The sequence below is a fragment of the Hevea brasiliensis genome, chromosome 17 (assembly GCF_030052815.1).
Source record: "Hevea brasiliensis isolate MT/VB/25A 57/8 chromosome 17, ASM3005281v1, whole genome shotgun sequence".
Taxonomy (NCBI): Eukaryota; Viridiplantae; Streptophyta; class Magnoliopsida; order Malpighiales; family Euphorbiaceae; genus Hevea; species Hevea brasiliensis.
The window spans coordinates 11490889-11508312 of record NC_079509.1 but is presented as its reverse complement, the minus strand read 5'-3'; the positions used below and the strand labels follow the sequence as shown (position 1 = coordinate 11508312).

At 35.6% G+C, this 17424-nt stretch overlaps 2 protein-coding genes across 5 annotated transcripts; both read left to right on the top strand.

Moving 5' to 3' along the window:
- The first annotated feature begins 1181 nt into the window (after window positions 1-1181).
- Window positions 1182-7205, top strand: LOC110653915 (uncharacterized). Its single transcript, XM_058139630.1, has 7 exons — window positions 1182-1299; window positions 2014-4352; window positions 4464-4545; window positions 4703-4769; window positions 5608-5793; window positions 5900-5960; window positions 6551-7205. The coding sequence occupies exons 2-7, from the start codon at window positions 2267-2269 to the stop codon at window positions 6709-6711; spliced, it is 2643 nt and encodes an 880-aa protein (XP_057995613.1). The 5' UTR covers window positions 1182-1299; window positions 2014-2266; the 3' UTR covers window positions 6712-7205.
- A 3183-nt stretch (window positions 7206-10388) lies between these two features.
- On the top strand, window positions 10389-17387 carry LOC110653916 (protein LONGIFOLIA 2). 4 transcript variants are annotated; one of them, XM_058139231.1, is made up of 6 exons: window positions 10389-10762; window positions 10966-11765; window positions 12506-12576; window positions 13360-15447; window positions 15531-15678; window positions 16332-17387. In XM_058139231.1, exons 2-6 carry the CDS (start codon window positions 11621-11623, stop codon window positions 17165-17167), a joined length of 3288 nt encoding a protein of 1095 aa, XP_057995214.1. In that variant the 5' UTR covers window positions 10389-10762; window positions 10966-11620; the 3' UTR covers window positions 17168-17387. The 4 variants fall into 4 exon arrangements, with proteins under 4 accessions (XP_057995214.1, XP_057995216.1, XP_057995215.1 ...); XM_058139233.1 differs by having other exon boundaries at window positions 10389-10784; XM_058139232.1 differs by having other exon boundaries at window positions 10389-10893.
- Window positions 17388-17424: the final 37 nt, after the last annotated feature.

Below are 17424 nucleotides of genomic sequence, written 5' to 3'. Positions count from 1 at the left end.
TAGCTATTCTCCTGATGTTTATGGCACGTCTCACCACAGAGTGGATATTTGATTTTTAATTTACTAACTATATAATCATTGTTTGGAAAAATTATGCCAAATTGGGAAGCACATGTTGAACAATTAAATTGAGAAACAAAGAGGAATAAAATATATAATCTTCTGGGATGATACAGATGTATATTTTATGTTTCCACTCTCCCTGCTATGGGATGTTTATAATTTTCATCTTCAACATCTTGGGTAATGTTGCTAATCGAAATGTGCAGATGTGTGATCAGTTCTCTGATTCAACTGTTCATGCTTGTTATTAATTTTAGGAATATTTTTCATTTAAATAATTTATATATTTATATAATTATAGTCATTCCTAGTGTTGACAGAAAGAAATAATATTTAATTATCGTTGATATGAAATTAGGATATCCTAAGTTTTCATTACTTAGTTAATTACATATTCTCTTTTTCTGCATTGCAATATAACTTATTAAATAATTTATAATTTTTAATACTTAATTAATTTTGGGTAGATGTCAGTTAAATATAAAAATAGTGATATTATCTTTTTTTATTTTAATAAAAATACTAAACATTATCTTTTAAAAATATTATCAAACTAAGTTTTTTTTTTCAAAACTTGATAAATAAAAAACTAAATGATAAAAAAAATAAAAACTTTAGTAATCATTTTTAATTTTATTAATTTAATTCTAAAAATTTTTATATTGTGTTCAATTTTATTAATAAATTAATTAAAAATAATTGAATTTATCAATCAATAAAAATAATTCAAATCTTTTTATTTATTATTTATTTTATCATCTAAATCAAACAAAATGATTAACAACTACTTGTAAAATTTATATCATATGTCAAAGTTATTTTTAAATATAAAAATTTAAAATCATCTATGTTAGCATTATTATATAAGACAATTCTTATTTTTATTTGTCAAAAGATCAGCGAGTTCTATTGATTATGACAGTAAGTTTTAGAAGGTTTGATGTTATTAATAAATTTATTTAAAAAAAAAAAACCGGTTGGGCTTTGTCTCAAACAAACCTTATCTTCAAAGCTAATCCATGCATCTGGCCCATTTAAACAGGGCCCAAACCGAGTCCGTTAATGATCAATATAAATCACGAGCACGCGCTGCTGATTAGAAGGCTGGACCTAGAGCTCGAAGCTCTTCCAAAGTTCCAACTTCCCCTACCGCTGCTTTCTCGCTGCTCCTCCCTTCTCTTCAAACTTCTCTCAGGTCGTCTCTCTTTCTCTGGCGCTCCACTGGTTCCTCAACCGGTAAGGTTTCCTTTATTGCTTCTGTATTGGATAGAACCTGGAACCTGCTGTTTTTTTTCTTATCTGCCCCCCACAACACAACCCACCCCCCCCCCCCCCCTCTCTTGTTCTGTTCCTTTTCTATGAAATGTGATCTGCTTGTGCTTGTTCGATTTTAATAATCTTCTTTGTGGATACTCTGCTCGATTGCTGTTTTCAATCTCATTCTTTTTTAGTTTTGATTTATTTTTGGGATAACCAAGGCCAATTAGCTTTATTTATGTTTCTAGCGTCTGAGAATTTGAGAGAATTAGGTTTTTATTGATTTGTGTAATGATGATTTGCTTATAATTTAGCTGTAGTTGTGTCTTGCATCTTATGTGCCTGAACTTGTTCATTTATTTCATTATTCATCGGGTGTTTATCCCTTGCAATGCTGAATTATAATAACTTGCTTGCTCCGAGATGTTCTTGGAGATGTAATCGATGAAACAGTAGCCCTTAATGCAATTCATTTTGTCTATTTTAGTGCTTTGGCCTCAACACTTAATTCAAAGTGGAAGATGTAATCTTGCTTTGAAAAATATTCAAAAGATTCTGCTAGCGATCATTTTATTTTAATCTTTTTATGAATTACCAAGCAGTATGCAGATATTGCATTGTGCAGGTAGTTATATTTGCCGTGTTATTTAGAGATGTATGAAGTTTATTGCGAGTTTTTGTGGATGATTGCAGGCCATTACATAAGGGTCAAAAATTGATAATATTTATACAACTTAAACAGTTAAACCTGCTTGGAAGAGGGTACGAAGGCTAATCTTAGTATTGTGGATGACCTGGAGATCAGTTCTGATAAGAATTGAAGAATGAGAGGAAGTGTCCTGAGTGAGGTCATGAGGTATCTGGGATATGCAAATCTTGCTCAATAATAAACAGAAATTACAGCAAAGAGAATTATAGTCTTGGCCCCTGGTTATATCAGTGAGAGATGGCATCATGTAATGCAGAAACAAGATCATGCAAGGATGAGGAGGAAAGAAAAAGCTCAAGCAATAAGCATGGTCCTTTGAGCCAGGTTAATGTTATAGATTGTAATTATGCAGATAAATTTAGTTTAATGAGAAATGCATCCTTGGATGGAGATATAAGTGTAGATCCTCCAGTCAACAATAGTTTAGGGTCAGATGTCACGGAATTGCAATGTAATTTAAAATCAAATTGTTCACAAACAAAGAAAGGAAAGAAGAGAAAGAAAAGGCGACAAATTAAGCAGAATGGCCTGATGGACTGTCAAGGGGATGGTTCTTCAATAAAGGATGATTCTATTGGAACAAATTCATGCAATGAGTGTGGAGTTGATACTAATATAAAGACAGATTTGCAACAACTTCCAAAATTGAGTCGGTCACAGAAGAAGAGAATGAGAAAGAAGCAGAAGCTTAATGCCACTGTGATTAGTAATGAAGCTCATGGTCCTTGTGCAGAGTTGGACTCGGTAAAGGGAGGGGAAAATGCTGAAAAGCTAAGTGATTCCCCAAGAAATCCAAGTACTGATTTGAAGAAGAAACATGATAATGATGGAAAGCCTGGCCTTGTTGAGTCCGTTGTTGATATTAATGAAAGGGCTGCCCCATTTTCAGAATTGAGTCGATCACAGAAGAAGAGAATGAGAAAGAAGCAGAAGCTTAATGCCACTGTGATTGATGATAAAGCACGTGATTCTCTTGCAGAATGGGAAAATGCCGAAAAGCTAAGTGATTCCCCAACAAATCCGAGTGCCGATTTGAAGAAGAAACATGATAATGATGGCAAGCCTGTCCTTGTTGAGTCCATTGTTGATATTAATAAAAGGGCAGCCCCATTTTCAGAATTGAGTCGATCGCAGAAGAAGAGAACAAGAAAGAAGCTGAAGCTTAACACCACTGTGATTAATAATAAAGCTCATGGTTCTCTTGCAGAGTTGGACTCGATAAAGGTGGGGGAAAATGCTGAAAAGCTAAGTGACTCCTCAAGAAATCCAAGTGCTGATTTGAAGAAGAAACATGATAATGATGGCAAGCCTGGCCTTGTTGAATCTGTTGTTGATATTAATAAAAAGGCAGCCCCCCTTTCAGAATTGAGTCGATCACAGAAGAAGAGAATGAGAAAGAAGCAGAAGCTTAACGCCACTGTGATTAATAATAAAGCTCATGGTGCTATTGCCGAGTTGGACTCGATAAAGGTGGGGGAAAATACTGAAAAGCTAAGTGATTTCCCAAGAAATCCTAGTACTGATTTGAAGAAGAAAAATGATAATGATGGCAAGCCTGGCCTTGTTGAGTCCGTTGTTGATATTAATAAAAAGGCAGCCCTACTTTCAGAATTGAGTCGATCACTGAAGAAGAGGATGAGAGAGAAGCAGAAGCTTAACGCCACTGGGATTAATAACAAAGCTCATGGTCCTCTTGCAGAGTTGGACTTGACAAAGGTGGGGGGAAATGCTTTGATATCTGAAAACCGAAATGATTCCCCAAGAAGTCCAACTGCTAGTTTGGTAAAGAAACATGATACTAATGGTGGCACTGGCCTTGATTTGGTCGAGAAGGAAAATATTAAAACTTATCAGATGAAGGGAAAATTAAGAACCTATCGAAGGAAGAAAAGGCGGTCCCCTGACTATGAAGAAAATGCAGAGCTCATCATGGTGGCTAGGCAAACTTCAACAAATTCACATGAGGTGCATTCATTTGAGCTATCAAAGAATGAGATTGAAAGAGTACAGCCTAAGGAAAATGATACTTCTATCAAGGTTGTGGAAAATGTTTTAAGAGAGAAGACCTCTTCCAATTGTTCAAATGGTGGCTTTGCATGTGTGGAAAGCAAGAATGTAACTGGGGCAGAGAAGGATGCTGATTTAGATGTTTCTGTCAAGCAGGGAAATCTTCCTAAAGTGTCATTCCCTTCACTAGAAGGACCTCTTGTTGGATGTTCTGATAAAAAGCTTCTTATCCTTGATATTAATGGACTTCTAGCTGATTTTGTTCCATATTGTTCTAATGCATATACGGCTGATGTGATAATATCCAGGAAATCAGGTGAAAATTGATATATAAGTTTGTCTTATATCTAAGATTCTAAATTATTAATGTTTCCGTTTCCTATTTAATAGCTTAGGTCTAACTCCCTGCTGTTGCTGTCTTTTTCAGTTTTCAAGAGGCCCTTCTGTGATGATTTTCTGCAGTTTTGCTTTGACAAATTTAATGTTGGTGTATGGTCCTCTAGAACCAAGTATTTTTCTACCTACAAGTGATCGTTCTTTTACTCTTTTTTTTTTTTGAAAAAAAAATTTTCATTTTTACCAAATATTGTTCTCCATATTCATTCACAAATTAGGATTCCTTTATGATCCTAATTACACCCTGACCATATCTAATGCCAAATGCAGGAAAAATTTGGACAAGGCAATTGATTTTCTCATGAAAGATTCTAGACATAAGTTGCTTTTTTGTTGGGTAGGTATTTGTTGGAAGTGAAACATGCTCTGTTTTTTGTGTATGCCATTTTTTAAGATCTTCATTTTGTCAAGGGGAAAAACTTTGGCATTAGGGTTGTCCGGTTGTGCACAGTTTGGTTTGGTCCTGTTTGGAGAAATAATTACCAAACTTAAGCTAAACAAAATAAAACTGAAAATAATGGTTTGGTTTGTAATTTAGTTTGGGCCACATAATTGGGTAAACATCATATGAGAGCCTGAAACTAAATATTATCCAATATGTTCGAAGTTCATTTTGCTGTCTAAGTTATGAACATTGCACTGTTAATATGCGAAAGATGACTCGAGTTTCTGAATCATTTTGGAGATAGAAGATTGTTTAATGCTGTGCCAAGTTTGTGAATACTCTTCACAAGGAAATTTGGCTGTAAATCCTACGGATACTACAGTATTGCAACATCAATGCCTAATTTGGGTGTTGGTTTCTGGTCCTGATCATTGTAAGCTATTGTTCTGTAGCATTGTCAATGATTTTATGCTCAAAAGATGACATCTTTTGTCCAGTCTGAACTTTTTGTCTCAAAATACCCAAACAGTTATTTTTCCCTTTTGGAAGCTGGTCTAATATTTGACTGAGCATCTGAACTCTTAAGGAAGTTAAGAGTTAAAAATGGTATCAGGTTAGGTGTTAAAAACTATAACTCTAGGTGCTTGTATTTTATGTGTTTGGTTGGAACATTTCAACCACTGTTAGTGTTAGGTGCTTCAAGGCCATAATATCTCTTAGCTGCTGAATTGCTGTTCTGTAGTCATTTTGTGCAATACCATTCTAATTTATGATGATTGTTTTCATGCAGCATCAATCCCACTGTACTAAAACCGGATTCACCACTGTTGAGAATAAGAGCAAACCCCTAGTTTTGAAGGAATTAAGAAAACTATGGGACAAACTTGAGCCCGGTCTTCCATGGAATATGGGGGATTATAATGAATCTAACACATTATTGTTGGATGATTCACCATACAAGGCCTTGCGCAATCCAGTATGTTTCTTCTTTCTCATATGGGCTGTATCAACTGAGTTCACTCTTAGGATTCTAATCTGATGCCATTCTTTGTTTTATTTTATATCATCTTTTTATTGTTTAGGCGCACACTGCTGTATTTCCCCATTCATACCAGTACAAGAATACTGGAGATTCCTCTTTAGGTGAGACACTTTCAATGTAGATGCAGGCTTTTCTGTTTTGGCAAATTTAACATGCATGATAACTGATAAGCCACTTCGACAGGGAACATTTATGAAGGGCTGTGAGAAGTTCATTTCACCTAAGTGTTCTCGGTCAAAGTCTTAGTCCATGAATAATCCTTTTTTTGCTGCTATATTATGCATTCATTAGCTAGATTAACTGTGACTCATTTGGGTGTCAAATCCCCAGCTTTTACCACTATAATCAAGCAAATCAATATCCTTTTTGTTTCTTCAGATATCTTAATTACTTAAAACATGTTTAAGTCAAAGCATATTCACCAATCCCATCTGTCCAGACAAATTATTTCCAAAATTAGCAACTTCTAGCCAGTGTTTTTTTGTTCTGTTTTTGCTATTAGTTCCAAGTTTCCTGTTTTTGCTTGTGATTAATTCCAATGTGAATGTTGTTTTGGTTATCTAGGGGCTCCCTTGTTCAAATTACCATTTTGCTGTTTGAATTCTTTCCAAATGTTCCACTTTTGTTTTTTTAAGATCTTCATAAGTTTTTGATGATACTACTTCTCTTTTTGTATTTATGTTCTGAACAGGACCCGGAGGTGACCTTAGGGTATATCTCGAACGATTAGCTGAGGCTCGAAATGTTCAAGAATATGTTGCACAAAATCCATTTGGTCAGCGAGCCATTACAGAATCAAATCCTTCCTGGGGTTTCTATCAGAAGATTTTAAGTGCTGACTTGTACCAATGACAAGATGTTGCTAGTAGACAGTAGTTATGACACTGGGCAATAGTGATCGATTTTGAATGACCTGCAAAACACTTGCGTCTTTTGGCCCTGAGTGATGTAATTCAATTTGCTTCTAAGGGCTGGATTGATGTTGCAGAATGCGGTGCATTTTTTCTCAAGTCAGTTCAGTTGCGTGGAAAACCAGAAACATGTTTCCGGCTGAATTATGGAAGATTGCTATTGTGACTGCTGTTATTTTGATAACCATGCAGAATAGTGATCTGGTTTTCGTCAACCTTAAGATGAGCAACATTTTTGTTTCTTGTGCTTTAGGCTGTTTTTTTTTTGGCCTAATTTTTTACTCAAGATTTATGTATCTTCATTGGCAATTATTAGGTCTTACGGCATGATGTACTGCTAAGCAAACAACTCTGAATAGAGACGAGACCATTTTATTGAGAAAAGGCACAAAGACAATAACAAGATGGAGTCTTGAATAAATTTCTGTTCTGCAAGTCATTGGTTATCTGATTATTTGTTTTGCTGGCACACGAATCTTGGTTATTAATGAGGCAAAAAAAAAAAAAATTCAGTTAAGATTAATGGCTGAAAGTTAAGGGCTGTTTAGCTGCGGAGTGCTGCTAATACATGCTTTAATATGAGATTTTACTTTGGGATATTGGACCAGTTGATGTATTCAGAAATGTCTTCCTGATGCGATGCAATTCCTTCTGTGAGTCTAGGGCCAGTAAATTTTGTTAATTAGAAGTCATATCTGTGATTAAGCTTTGTTGCTTAATTTTGGTAGTTGAGGAAACTAGGAAGTTCGAAGTAGTCCCATTTATATATATAAAAATGTATGACCTACCCTTCAGTGCTGATCTTGATTCAGAATTTTGTGCACTTGTGCTAGGTGGAGGGGAATAAAATTTTATTATGATTCGGTGTTGAGTGTGTTGATTAGCCATTCAGCTGTAGACAATAAGGGCAGTAATCCTCAGTTGATTTTATATTCTAGGATGAAGTTGAGACATGGCAGCAAAGGAGATCATGATATCCAAAACTAAATATATTTCTTGTAATCCTCTTCAATATCACAATCTTCTTTTTAATGCAGGTAGTTGATAGTTGACTATTCATTTCAGTGACTGAACCAACCGCCATTTCTAGGAATCCTTTAGAGCCTTGTATGAGTGTATGATCTCATGTGCTTTCCCCTTACTTGGATGAAATGTATAGCGGGGAGCAGATACAAATAATTGAAGGTCCCATGCCCCTAACCTATCTCAGAGGGCAATTATGAACTTGCCTTGCTGTTTGAAGCACGCATCTCTTGGGTCCACCAAGGCTCTATTTGGGTCCACAACATTTACTATCAAAATGGGGACCCTGCCTCGGATTTGGGCCCAGTAGCCAGCTAGGACAAGCCCATAAAATCCAAAAGGAAGATGATCCAAGATATGGGTGTATGTTTCTGTGCTAATTATCTTATTTAAGTTCCTCAACCAACCCAACTCACTCTAATTAAAAGGTTGGTGTCTCTCTAATTAAGTGATTATAATCTTGGCATGTGCAATGGATGTCACTTGATTCGAATGACCTGGATTCTTACTTGCTATGACTTATCTTGCCCTAAATCTTTTCATCACCAACACATTTTTGACATACATAATTACTACTTTACCCTCTTAAAGAGGTATAACAAACTACAATTTCTTGCAGGACGCATTACTCTTAATTTGCTTGCCTCCAACATAAAAATCTCATTTGTTTCATTTTTATTCAATATCTAACACACCTTTTGGGAACAATGTACTTGTTCTCTCTCTCTCTCTCTCTCTCATCATGATTCTATATTATTGGTTGGATAAACAGAACTTGAATGCTTTGATCCTACCTTGTCCCTTGCAATTCTCTCCTCTCTTATATAATATATTTGATGTGTCAATGCCCAAATAATGATTTTGGTGGGGATCATATGTGCATAATTTTTTTGATATATATAGTGAGGCATAATGTGCCAATCAGGAGCAAGAATGAGTAATGTTCCTTGAAACATGAGTAAGGATGACTGAGAAATGTTAGTTGATGTTGCCTAATGGAGTTGAGGCACACCACATGCATGATTTTTCACTTTATGCAAGTGGGGTTGATAGGTGATACACCTTTCCACCCAATTATCCCCTTGTGATCTCAATATATATATATATATATATATCTTCCTGAAATTCTTTTGTTCTTATCATGAAGTTGGTAATTTTGGTGGTGAGATCATTGATTTTGTTTGATTTTTTCAGATTTTGAAGATTTGTGGTTTTTAATTTTGGATGGGTTTGTATATTTTTTTTTAAATTATTGAATTTTAGTTTATTTGATTTTTAGATTATCTCCTTTTTAATTGGCTGTAGATGGAAGGATGAATGCCCTATACATGTATGGTACTGGTTAGGCTACCTTTCAAAACACACATGCATATGCAAAGCTCATGCATCTACATATTAAATACCATAGGGGACTATTACTATATATATACCATCATAGATATGGACTTGCTGACAATTTGCATAGGTACAAGGCGCCTAATTTACACATAGTAGCCATCAATTACACAAGTCACTTTCAGTAGCATCAAAGATATATTACAAATTTTAATTTTTGTGGATCACCAATACAGGGATTTCATCCCTTTAATGTAAATTATACTATAATGCTATGTGTTTAACGCCCTAAATGGCATACTTATGTTTCAATTAGTGTCATGGCTTTCAATCAAAAGAATATCAAATCAGCCTAAAAAAAACAAAAACCATTTTCCCAATTATGATAATTAACATGATATCATTATAATGAATTCATTTATAAGCTTTGGGTTATTTGGGTTGCCTTTTTTCATTCAATAATGGTGGCATAATTAACACTACAGATTGGCTTTCTAATCAACGCTAATAGCCTGATAACATTCACCAACCACATGTGCTTTCCAATATGGAAGAATTATTGATTCTAAAACACAAATAAGTAAAACCTGCTGATATACATACAAATTAATAATAATAATTATTGATCAATACCTCAGCTAATAGCTCTATAAGCTAATTTTTATGAGTTTATAACAATTAACAATTAAGGGGATAAAAAAATAAAATAAAATAGAATTGGATCTTCTGCTCTATGAATAGGAAGCATGATTCTAGTTCAATTCCATCTATATCTCATTAAAATTTTCTCATATGCTCTACTAAAAAATGTCAAAATATAATAGAAGGTCCAATTTTCTTGAATTTCCTTTTCAAGTTTTAATTATAATTACTCCAACTTGTGCAAGTTGGTATTTGCTAAAAGTAAAGATCAAAGCAACAATCCATTAAGAAACTCACTTTTCTTTATTTTCTAATAATAATATTGTTATACATTGCTTTTGTTTTTTTTTTTTAAAAGAAATAATAATATTGTTATTAGACAATAAAGAGTTTTTTTAAGTGACAAACAACTGGCATGGCAGTTGGAAGAGCCTATAAATATATTATTTATAAATTAAATTATTTATGGATTATATTAGGTGTATCACATTATTTATAAATTAGATTATTTTATATTATTTATAATTCTATAAATATAAAAATAATTAAAAAAATTAAATTATATATTTGAGAATTTCTCTTCCTTTTTATTGTTTTGCAGTTTTTACTTCTCTTCTATAAATTCCTTCTCTCTCACTCTCCTGACAAGACCATATATCCATGCAGGCATGACCAGACCCACTCACATACTCATCCCTCATGGATGTGTGAGATAGAGCCTAGAGGACATCTGCCCCACCCTCCCTCTCACTCTCTGCTGTGTCTTTAAAAAAAAAAAAAAAAAAAAATTGTATGCCAGCTCTTTGTGCTTTCATCAGATTAGTTTATACGTGTTCATCACTTGACAATCCTTCCTATAACTTCTGGCTGTATTTCCATCTGTTATCTGAAGAAACACCAGAACCATATTCTATGAAAACATCTATTCTTGGATCTGGAGAGATTCTTTTACTGTTTTGTTTTTGGTATTAGTTTCTTATAGGTAACTGGAGGTAATGTTGCTGATGATTCTGGGTACATTCTCTATGTTTATATTGTAATGAGTGTGTTGCGTATTGGGTCCCCTCCCTTTTCTTTTGGTTGTATTACAAAGCAATGGTTTCTCCTGTGAGAGCCCATTAAGGTATCTTTCAGTTTCATGTACAGATTAAAATTTGATTTCAGTTTCTTCTGTGTTTATTCCGTTTCTTTGTAGGTTTCCTTGATTGTTGCTACTTGCTAAAGTTTGAGACTCTGGAGGAAATCATGGAAATCCTAAAATGGGCATTTATGTTTTAGGAGGAGAGCTTGTGAGATTGGGATTTTGAATTTGATAGCTAAAGGAAAATTCTTGATGTTATGGGTGTTGATGAATGCCAAATGCTCATGTTTGGAGCTGGAAATTAGCTGGAATTCAGGAGGATTTTCCTTTCCCCCTTCTGATTTGTTGGTAAATTCTGTTTTGGAAATGCTGTAAGAGTTCCAGGTACATGGAAAGTGCTTCATTCTGTCTTGTTTCATGGAATTAGTGAAAGTGATATTTCTCCATTAAATGTAACGGTTTTGTGAAGGAAAAAAAAAAAAGAAAAAAGAAAGAAAGAAAAAAAAGAAACCGGAGATGATAAAGTTCAACGTTGGAGTTTGACTCAGATTGAAGCAACCTATGTGGAGGATCTGAAAACATTATTTCTTAATTAGGTTACCAGAGAATTGCTTAGACATCTTAGATTGTAGTTCACATACAACGGGTCAAACATTGTCAGCTTACGGAGATCGAGATTAAAAATTTGTGCTTGTCTGGTTTTGGATAAAGGATAATGGAATATTAGGAAGGGTAACTACTAAATTAAATTGGCTGAGGTGAGGAAGAGATGGCTGCAAAACTTTTACATTCTTTAGCAGATGATAATCCAGATTTGCAGAAGCAAATAGGATGCATGACTGGGATTTTTCAGCTTTTTGATCGCCACCATGTCATCACTAACAGGCGTCTCAGCCAGAGGAAGCTGCCTCCAGGTGATTTTCATAAGTGGGTTTTGCGTAGTTTCCAAGCTATGTTAGCCATTTCTTGAATTACTTGTCCTTTATATCACTCTGTTAATATATACTGCTTGTCTTGTTCCTGATGAAATTGAATATATTCAAAACTGATATTTTCATTTATTCAGGAGTTAAAAAGTATTATCAATACCCTCCTAAAAGAAAGGCATTATTAATGCCCTTTTAAGCCATGAATAATAAAAGGATGCGAGCATCTGGGTGATTTATACTTCTGATAAGAAAGAAAAAGTCTTGTCCCCCAAATTCTTTGATTCTTATGTGCAATGTTATATTAACATGCATCAGTTATGCATTTTGTGCTTATGCTCTATGTGAATGTGAGTGTTTAAGGATGTACGCAAGTATGTGTATAAAGATCCTTGAGATACGGCCAATGCTTCAATTAGTTGTCTTATATTTCAACCGTATTTTAACTGTTCATTGATGATTTCACGTAACTGTTCATAGCTGTATATGTAGACTAGTTCTAGCTTCTTGATGATTTTCTTGATTATTTATTTCTGCCTACCTAAAGTGTAGCTGCAGGCTCCTGTTCAATTTTGTGTAATCATTTCCCTCATTTATCCTTCACTTGTTTTCCATTTTTATAATGTCAAGTTCTAATCATGAAGACTTTTTCATTGCTATTATTTTGGCTAATTTGTGAGCTAAAACGTGCTATGATTATTGGAATCCTAATGCTTTTGTAAATGCAGGTGATTCCCACTTGAATAATGGCAGCTCTGAAAGGGAATCTTTTAATGTTTATCATCGTGCTATGGCAGCTGTAAGCACTCTCAATTATGGGTTTCGCCCCTTCTTCTTTCCTAGAAAAGTCTCAGAACTTCATTAAACTAAATTTGCTAAACAATAGACACAAGGCTTAGTAGAGTAGACCTTGTCTCATTATAGTTTTTTGTCAATCAACAATCCTGATTTGTGTATAATTGACAATCCATTATTAATCAGTTATCATCTGTAAAATAGTCTCTTGCTTCTCAACTAAAAGACTCATTCCTAGGTTTTTTCTTTTTACTGATTTTGTCTTGACAGATTGTTATATGGTAGTGAATGTTGGGTATTGAAGGAGTCATGTGTGTCTAAGATAAGAGTTGCGGAAATGAGAATGTTAAAGTGGATGAGTAGCCATACTAGACTAGATAATATCCGTAATGAGAGTATTAGAGAAAAAGGTGTGAGTAGTGCCAATTGAGGATAAGTTGAGAGAAGGGAGATTGAGGTAGTTCGGTCATGTGAAGCGTAGACATACGGAGGCTCCAGTTAGACAAGTAGAACACATTGGGTTAGAGGATAGAAAGAAAAGAAGGGGTAGACCTAAACTAACTTGGAGGAGAGTAGTACAATGTGACCTAGAAGCATTACACATTTCTAAGGATTGAACCCAAAATCGTTTAGAGTGGAGAAAGAGAATCTATATGGCAAAACTCAAATTTTTGAGATAAAAGTTTAGTTGAGTTGAGTTGAGTTGAGTTGAGTCTTGACAGATTGTTGCTTTTGTATCTAGACTTGTTTATACGCTGTCTCTGAGCTTGTAAACTTGTGATCACAGGAAATGAATTTAAACAAGAGTTTGAACGAGAAGCAAAGGATTTCTACAGAATCATCAAGACCATCTTTCTCATCCTCTTGTTCATCCTCCTTGTCCTCTTTGGATTGTAACAAAACAGCTCAACCAGAAGAGTCTTCCTTTGACAGAATTATTTTCCCAGAAATTCCTTCAAGGGATGCTGTTCTAACCCAGCCATGTACCTCTCCACATTTGGGGCAGCAATCCCTTGATCTTCAAGATGTTGTCACGGATTCAATGTACAGGGAAGCCAGAGGGCTATCAGTCAAAACTTCAACTAAAGAGGAAGCAGTGGCTCATGCAGTGAAGCATAAAGACTCTCCCAGGCCATTACAACTTTCCAAATATGTAGATAGATCTTATGGAATTGGAAACAAGGGGAAGCAAAATTCTCCTGTTGATCTCAAGGAGTCCCTTAGAGTTCTTGCTAAACTTCAAGAAGCACCATGGTATTACAATGAAACTAGAGAAAGGCCAAGATCATTGCATGAACTGAAAGATGGGTCTTCAAATAAAATTTCAAAAGGCGCTCCTCGGTTTTCTTTTGATGAGAGGGAGATGAATCGTTTTTCTTTTGAATCTCGAGACACCATCAAGTCCAACCTAAAGCTAAAAGAGCTGCCTAGACTTTCACTGGACAGCAGAGAATTTTCAATGCGAGGTTCCAAATCTGATTCAAAATCAAGTTTCACTTCAAAAGATCTACAAAATGGTGTAAATTCAAATGACAAGGTCTATAACATAAAACAATCACTGGGAACAAAGAAGCGCCCTCCTAATGTGGTAGCTAAGTTGATGGGTTTGGAAGCATTGCCAGATTCTGCATCTACTAGTTCTAGTCAGTCAGATTTAATCAAGAGCTTCCCTGTTGACCATAACGATTCCTTCTCAACATCATCGAAAGGAAATGATCTGAAGATGGAAATTCGGATTCCAAAGTCCCCAAGATGCTCTTCAAAAGAGCTAATTTCACCAAGGCAGAAAAATCCTGATTTGATCATGAAACCCATTTCAAGGTTGCCAATTGAATCAGCACCATGGAAGCAACCAAAAGGAAGTCAAGCTTCTCAGAAACTTGCAAAAATTTCAGCTGAGATACCAAATCCCTTTTTGACAGTTTACAGTGAGATCGAAAAGAGATTGAAAGATATGGAGTTCAATCAATCTGGAAAGGATCTCAGAGCTCTCAGACAGATTCTGGAAGCAATGCAGACCAAGGGGTTATTGAAGACCAGAAAAGAAGAACGAGGAACAAACTTTGGAATCCAAAGGGAGTATGGACCAAACTGTAGTAGTCCTAGTCAAAGGCCAAGATTGTTAGGCCAACGCAACCAACAGAGCAGCCATCTTAGTACTTCCACAACTACGGGCTTTGGTTCTTTGAGAACTTATGAATCCCCTATCGTGATCATGAAACCAGCCAAGCTGGTTGAAAAATCTTGCATTCATGCTTCCTCAGTAATTCCAATAGATAGCCTTTCTGGTCTTCATAAAATTCCAAACAGTGGACATGCAGATGGTAAAAATAGATCAGCTAATAACCGTACAGCTAAAGATCAATCTCCTGAAATCAGTCACCGGGACTCTGCTGCCAAATGCAGTGACAAGAAAGCCAGTGTGAGGAATAGATCAACTCAATCTGGAACAAGACCTCAACAATTGCCAAAAGAAAATACCACAAGTTCAGTAAAAAGCTCAGGATCTGTGAGCCCAAGATTGCAACAGAAAAAGCTGGAGTTAGAGAAGCAATCTCGTCCACCTACCCCTCCATCTGATTCAAACAGGTCTAGAAGGCAATCTAGCAGGATGTCAACTGAATCTGGTTCCCTTGGTAGGAAAAACAGACTGAAAGCTCACAAATTGCCACAGAGTGATGATCAACTGAGTCAGATAAGTAATGAATCCAGTCAGCAAGGTGATGATGTATCTCTGCAGTCTGACAGCACTGTTATCTTTGACTCAGAGACAGATGTGGAAGTCACCAGCGCTGAACAATCTACTGAGATCAATGGCAGCCAGAGTCCATCCACGAAGGCTGGCAATCACTTGGTTTTTGGCTTCAAGCAGAAAGTTAGTGATTTTGAGCTTCTTTGATCACTCTGTTCTTCTGTGCATATAGTAGAAATGTTTATGTTTTGTTCTTCTTATTTCAGAAACCAAATTCAAGGTTGGAAGATGGAACATTGGCAGAATTTGCAGTTGATACCCCAGAGCATCCTAGCCCCATCTCTGTTCTTGATGCTTCAGTGTATAGAGATGATACACTGTCTCCAGTAAAGCAGATACCAAATGTGGCTAAAGGTAATGCTCCCTGTCCAGAAAACTCTCTGTTGCATGAGGCTCAATTGGACTACACAGAATCAATTATTGAAGCATTACAATGACTGCATCATATATAGGCTTTGATAACAATTATTTGACCTACATGACAAGGGCTAAGGAATCCTTCAGCATGAGGGTTATATAGCAACTAGGAAGACTATTTTAACTATATATTCAGCTCTGGTGGGAATTCCAGAACTTATATAACATGTTATTGCTTATCCTTGTGCCTTTGACATAGTTCACATTTGGCTGCTGAATATTCTGTGTTTTGTCAATAGCTCCTAAGGGACCTAAACTTTGTCCACAATGCATGTATTTTGTTATTCTATGCAAGTCATTCAGAAAATGGAGGCAACTTAAACATGGAATCAGGAATCCTGACATTGCAAAACAATGCACTTGCTGTCACACTTGATATTAGTTAAATTTTATTGGACATATTATTTGTCAAGGCATCTATAATAAAAGGAAATGAAAGAGAAGAAAAAGCTATTATCATCATTGTCTATCATCGTGATTGCACTCATTGTTATCATATTGCTCTATTCAACAGCACTTCCATTATCGGAATATATATAATGGCCTGTTTCATCTGCCAAATCTCACTTGAATATTCTCTCACGTGTCAGGTGATGGGGCTGAAGATTCCAAGGATCAACAGAGTGAGAATCAGTGGAACCTAGCAGATAATTTCTTATCTAAAAATGTGGGGTCTGGTCTTTCATCAGAAATCAGTCGCAAGAAATTACAAAACATAGAGAGTTTGGTACAGAAACTTAGACGACTGAACTCCACTCATGATGAAGCCAGCACAGATTATATTGCATCACTCTGTGAGAACACAAATCCAGACCACAGATACATCTCTGAGATCTTGTTAGCTTCGGGTCTTCTACTCAGGGACCTTGGCTCTGGTATGACGACATTTCAGCTTCACTCTTCAGGTCACCCCCTTAACCCCGAGCTATTCTTTGTATTGGAGCAAACCAAGGCCAGCACTTTGCTTTCAAAAAAGGAAAGCAGCCTTGGAAAGAGCTCCCATTCAAAGCCACACCCTGAAAGGTTTCACCGGAAGCTCATATTTGATGCTGTTAATGAGATGATTGTCAAGAAGTTAGCATTAGCTGTACCCTCTCCCGAGCCACGGTTGAAATCTGATAAATTGGCAAAGAAGGCCCTCAGTGCTCAAAAGCTTCTCAAAGAGTTGTGTTCAGACATAGAACAGCTTCAATCGAAGAAATCAGAATGCCGCTTAGAGGAAGAGGAGGATGGTCTAAAAGGCATTTTGTGGAATGATGTGATGCATCGATCAGAGAGTTGGATAGATTTTCATAGTGAGGTTTCTGGTATAGTGTTAGATGTTGAGCGTTCTATCTTTAAGGATTTAGTTGACGAAATTGTGATGGGCGAGGCTGCTGGTTTGCGCACCAAACCAAGTAGGCGCAGGCAGCTGTCTGCAAAATAGCATCCTGTAATTCTTGATTTTACCTTTTGTCTTTTCTTTCTTATTATATATATATATATATATATATATATATATATATATATATATATATATATATATTAAAGCACAATAAGTGAGTAAGAACTGGAATCATGGGTTGGATTGTAAAGAAATTAATTTCTCACATTTTGACATTTTACATACTCAAAAGAATGAATACACATATATGCATTTTTTGAAATTTGGATTGTTAAGTTTCTTTGTTGAGTATATGTTCT

Coding starts and splice junctions, on each gene's coding strand:
- LOC110653915 (XM_058139630.1), top strand. CDS start 2,267: ATGGCATCATGTAATGCAGAAACAAGATCATGCAAGGATGAGGAGGAA. Junction 4,546..4,702: donor GTATGGTCCTCTAGAACCAA/GTATTTTTCTAC, acceptor TGCCAAATGCAG/GAAAAATTTGGACAAGGCAA. Junction 4,770..5,607: donor ATAAGTTGCTTTTTTGTTGG/GTAGGTATTTGT, acceptor GTTTTCATGCAG/CATCAATCCCACTGTACTAA.
- LOC110653916 (XM_058139231.1), top strand. CDS start 11,621: ATGGCTGCAAAACTTTTACATTCTTTAGCAGATGATAATCCAGATTTG. Junction 12,577..13,359: donor ATCATCGTGCTATGGCAGCT/GTAAGCACTCTC, acceptor TTGTGATCACAG/GAAATGAATTTAAACAAGAG. Junction 15,679..16,331: donor GATACCAAATGTGGCTAAAG/GTAATGCTCCCT, acceptor CTCACGTGTCAG/GTGATGGGGCTGAAGATTCC.